Source organism: Branchiostoma floridae, chromosome 9 (assembly GCF_000003815.2).
Source record: "Branchiostoma floridae strain S238N-H82 chromosome 9, Bfl_VNyyK, whole genome shotgun sequence".
Classification (NCBI taxonomy): domain Eukaryota; kingdom Metazoa; phylum Chordata; class Leptocardii; order Amphioxiformes; family Branchiostomatidae; genus Branchiostoma; species Branchiostoma floridae.
This window is the reverse complement of record NC_049987.1, coordinates 16,023,329-16,028,443: the sequence shown is the minus strand read 5'-3', so window position 1 is coordinate 16,028,443 and position 5,115 is coordinate 16,023,329. Positions and strand designations below refer to the sequence as shown.

At 41.2% G+C, this 5,115-nt stretch overlaps 1 protein-coding gene across 1 annotated transcript; it reads right to left on the bottom strand.

The window, feature by feature from the left end:
- Positions 1 to 730: 730 nt before the first annotated feature.
- LOC118423337 lies at positions 731 to 3,639 on the bottom strand. Its single transcript, XM_035831461.1, has 4 exons — positions 3,544 to 3,639; positions 2,985 to 3,097; positions 2,268 to 2,377; positions 731 to 1,099 (listed from the first exon to the last, which is right to left on the bottom strand). Exons 1-4 carry the CDS (start codon positions 3,612 to 3,614, stop codon positions 953 to 955), a joined length of 441 nt encoding a protein of 146 aa, XP_035687354.1. The 5' UTR covers positions 3,615 to 3,639; the 3' UTR covers positions 731 to 952.
- Positions 3,640 to 5,115: the final 1,476 nt, after the last annotated feature.

The window sequence follows — 5,115 nt, the reverse complement described above, 5'->3', positions numbered from 1 at the left end:
TAGCTTGTGACAGTAATAATTTTCAGAAATTTATGACTGAGTTATCATGTATGTAAATATGTGAGTGGGTGTCTGTGTGCGTAATTATGTGTGTGTGTGTAAAGCGAAACATATAAGAACGTGACATACTATATATATGTGTGTCTGTGTGCGCAAGTGTGTGTGTGAAGCTGAAACAAATGAGTGTGTACTTTTAAAGCTGAAATATATATTGGTGTCCTACCATGTATATGTGTATGAGTATAGAGAAACATATAAGAGCGTGTGCTTCGATGTGTATGTGTATGTGTGCAGACGAACATATATGTGCTTGTCCTACCATATATATGTGTGTGTGTAATGCTGAAGATATATGAGTGTGTCCTACCATGTATATGTGCATGTGTATAGAGAAACATATAAGAGCGTGTGCTTCGATGTGTATGTGTATGTGTGCAGACGAACATATATGTGCTTGTCCTACCATATATATGTGTGTGTGTAATGCTGAAGATATATGAGTGTGTCCTACCATGTATATGTGCATGTGTATAGAGAAACATATAAGAGCGTGTGCTTCGATGTGTTATGTGTATGTGTGCAGACGAACATATATGTGTTTGTCCTGCCAGATATATATGTGTGTGTAAAGCTGAAGATATATGAGTGTGTTAATCGATGCCTTATATATGAGGAAATCCTTGTCTTTATATGTATGTAATTTTGCAACACTTGGCCCCCAATACTCTCCCCCGCACTCACACCACCCTAAAAAGGCTAGGGTCGACAGTTTTTCGTGACAGAACCAACAACCGACATGGATCTAAAACAGCATTTTGTGTACAAAGACAGTTGAACTTCGCAAGAGACTTAACGTTACATGATTGTCCTCTGGAATGCCCCAAGTTAGTGATGGTATGACGATCGCGCGACCTATGTGACCGAATCTCATGACTTAACAGATAACGAGGACCTAACAGATGACGAGTTTGAACTGGGTGCCCTCCTCGTTCTCGGGAACCAGAGTCCCTCGCTCGATCAGACTCTCCACGAACTCAAACTCCATCAGCTTGTCGCCGAGGTCGTTCGGGATGCCGCCATACTTCGGAGCTCTAACCGCCTGGAGTTTCAGAACAGCAAGAACGTGGAAAAATAAGAGTTCGGAGACCTCATATCTCCATGAAATATTCTGATTATGCAAATGACTTTTACATATGCATAATATATACTTGGTTATGTACACCTTTGACTAACTTACACAGGTCATAATGTTGACAATCTGATTATTTCCTGTATGTGCATATGACACTTTTACGTTAATAATGCAAATTAGGGAATAATCTGTATAATTAGTACCTGCTTATCTTTAACTCTTTAACCACATACACACAGACAAACATACACACAGACAGACACACGTACACCCAAAATAATATCTCCATTTTCATGGAGATAATAAGGTCCTTTAAACACAACGTATAAGGGATCTTGTCCTGTTGAACCCGTACATATACGGGATGCACATATATGATGTCTGTATCTTTATGGGTTTGGAGTATTTCTTACTTAATGCGGCAAGCCGGAACAAACCACATCGACTGGGGAGATCTGATCTGATTAATCAATATGCTTAAATATGCAAAAAAATTCTCAGCAGGACAAAGGTCAAGTAAGGAGATCCAATATACCCTAATCTATAGGTCATTGGGAGAAATCATCTTTGAATTAAACTAAATGTGTACACGTTTTCGCATTTGGCACCACTATTCTTTTGTATAAAGGCCCCCGTTTCACTAGAGGGCGATTGCGATGCGCTCTCACTGCGATCTAAATAGTACATGCGTAACTTTTGATTTCATACTGGGTACATCATACAGCATGTAAAAGTGTGACTGAGAGGACAGCAAAAAACACAAGTGTAAATAAAATTTCTTTTCTATACAATTCGTTGAGCCATTTTTCAAATTCTATGTCGCAGAGAGAGCGCGGCGAGAGCGCCGTCCTAGCGGAAAGGGGGTATAAGTAATGACTAGTGTGTGTAATACCCCTGTCACATTGTGCGAAAATCGATCGGCCGACGATTCTGCGGCAATCGCCCGAGCCTCGCTTATAATAATAACTTTATTGCACAACAATTGTACAAGGTACAAAGTATGGCTTATATGTGACAGGGCGGTTTTCAGGTGAAAAATACGCGCAACCCTCTGTCGATCTTAAAAATGGCCGATCTTCCATCGATACACCCGAAGATCGTGGATAATGTGACAGGGGTATAATGACGATAATACCTGAGAACCATCACCGATGACCCCTTCTGTGATGGCCTGGGCGACCTTTGAGTCCCCTGCCAACTTCTTCCAGATGATGTCAGGCAAGCTTTTCGCCACGTTCAGGGTCCCTGTTAACACATAACGTGGGATACAACTTTGAAGCTACTCTGCAGTACCGTAAGTAGTCGCTAGGAAGTCATTTATCCAACTTGACTTAGCTTTTTGCAACCCCTACCTAATCACAAAATATTATACAGAACCATCCATAGATACTGTACTTGTGTTGTTAACAAACAAACAAACACACACACACACACACACAAACATAAACAGCCCGTTGCAGAATCGTAGGAAAACGCCAGGTTTACCATTTTCGAACAAGTCTCTGTAGGGCCTCCCAAAGGTCAAGCTAGTCGATATAGCTGCAAAAAATTGGCCCACAGATAGGGTACATAGTTGCAAATGGGTTCCACATTGCCTGGTCTTAGCTCAGAAGTCCTTTACCAAAGTGTCTACCCCATTTCTACAGTCTGTGACTACGTTTCTACCTTCATGAATAACGGAGGGTATTGTTTCCGGTGTCTGTGTGTGTCTGTTTTGTATGACCTGACATTTAAATTGATTGTAATGATATGGTTGTATCTTTTGTCTTGCTATGGTCTTTTTTTGCACAAAGCTTTTGATTAAAAAGTTGGTGTAAAAATCCTATTATCTATCATGCAGCAATCTCCTTACCCGCGATGCACCTTTTGACAGCCATGAAAAAGTCGAATTCTTCTTTGCGACAGACGTAGGCCAGGAAGACGTCGTACGTGCCGTTCGTGTTGGCTCGCACGAACAGGTAGTACCTAGATCGGATGCAATTATTTTCATGGCGTAAACTTACAAAACAATGATTGTATTTAATGCTCTACGGGCCTTTCATTTGCGTCATAATAATTATAATCTGAATCCCCTGGCGGCCATGTTGGTGGGTAATTAGATTAAGCATCTTCGTGTGTTTTACAGACGCACGTTGTAATCCAAAATGGCGCAGATGACGTCATATGAAAAGCTTTAATTTATAAACCCAACATCTTGTTAGACGTTCGTGGGACAGAGGACAAATAGGGCAAATTCTCAACGTCTCATCGACTTATTTTCAGAATAAAATGTCTTCAGTATATTTTGATGTGGAAGTCATTCTGATGTGGTAAATTTATGTAGTTTTTTTAACATATCAACCTCAAAATGGACCATGCAAATTCGGACTTTGAATAAGGGAAGGGGCACCAAATCAAACAAACCTACTTACCTGTAGAATTTATCATGGAAACCGTGCTGGTTTCTGCCCTTGTAGACTTCCGCCCGTCCAGTGGCGTGCATTCTCTTGGCAACGTTTACTCGAGCCTTTTATAGGAAAGAAAGATAAGAGTATTGAACAAGATGTACTCCAAAAGCATAGATTCGGCCCCGGCTGTTTTTGACGTGTTTTAAGGTGTCGGAATTTCTAGTTTTCCCCGTTTTCTTCATGTTCGCCTGCCAGAAGCGGACATAAAAACGAGACATATAAGAAAGCCTCAAAAACCTCTAAAATCTTAAAAAAAAACAGTCGGGGATGAACCTCTACTTTAACTTGGAGAGTAGATAGAAATAGAAATTTTGGCAAGTTCGCACATAATTTGTAAAAAATGGTACCGATAGTGCTCAAAACAAGACAATCAGAGAAGTCAAAGATCACCCATTCGCAGAGGTACGAGATCTTCGAACTCTTGTTCATACGGTAACGTTTTTTTGTGAGATAAACCTCACCTGAACGTCCTCCCTGAAGTTGGGGAAACCCTCGTCCACACACTCCACAATCAGGTCCAGCCCCTCCCTGTCCAGCTGGGTGTAGGACTCCACACTGAACTCCTTAGTCAGGGACTGCCAGCCGCATTCTTTCAGCGCCTGCAACATGAGATGAACTGTGCAACTTCGTGCAGACGACATGACAAACTACATACGAATGTGGCAAAGGGAACATAGAGATAGAGATGCGAACACTCATCACATCGAACAACAACAATACTCTGTCGTCGGAGGTTACCCTCCGTCACAGAGTAAAAATCCATGTTAAATAACTTTCCCAAGGGCAGAACATCGGGACCTGCTACTAAGAATCGTCATGCAAGATTCTAGTCAACACAGTCAACAAATGATTTACGTTCATGGTATAGAAAGAAATATTTCACTTTTGTTATAATAGTTTTCATGATTCAATGATAACTCACGGTTTGGATTGCCACGCGGACGTCCACCTGGAAGCGTCTGATCTTTCCGCTCAGAATAGCGGTGTTCTGTTGTTCCACTAGTGCCATGTTCACCTACTGGGGTCAACAGAACTGGGTTAATTAGAGTTAGGAGACAGCGACAACATTTTATTAAACAAGAATTTTTTTTCAATCTTATTAGATATGCAAATTAAGGTCTACTTTGCATAATTTGAACTTCATTATATACACCAAAGATACTTGCAAACTGAATATCATGGATATTCGTCGTTACTATACGTCGTACTATGTTCCGTAATGCTCCTTGGAAATTATCGACAACGACGCCCCTGCAGTTCCAGAGCAAGCTACATGTCGCTTCTTCCTTTAATACATCACAAGCTATCTATCACCAAAGAATAAAGACCATAGCATGTCTAGGTCAAAAGATACAAAAAATGGAATTTTTCATCAACGGGTTCGCCCCCGACGACAAACCCGGTATTGCCATGGAGATTAACAAAACACTCGGATCAGTGATACAGTCTCTACCTGCCATCGACACAACAGCACTGCCCGCGTACTTACCTTCGTTTCCGGCACCATGTGTTCAACCCTGGGATGTCTACAAAGAT

What these genes read in the sequence shown, in the direction of transcription:
- LOC118423337 (XM_035831461.1), bottom strand. Translation starts at nt 3,614, where the DNA reads ATGCACGCCACTGGACGGGCGGAAGTCTACAAGGGCAGAAACCAGCAC. An exon ending in TTCCATGATAAATTCTACAG is followed by an intron (nt 3,098 to 3,543) that starts GTAAGTAGGTTT and finishes CATCCGATCTAG; the next exon opens with GTACTACCTGTTCGTGCGAG. An exon ending in TCATCGGTGATGGTTCTCAG is followed by an intron (nt 1,100 to 2,267) that starts GTATTATCGTCA and finishes CTGAAACTCCAG; the next exon opens with GCGGTTAGAGCTCCGAAGTA.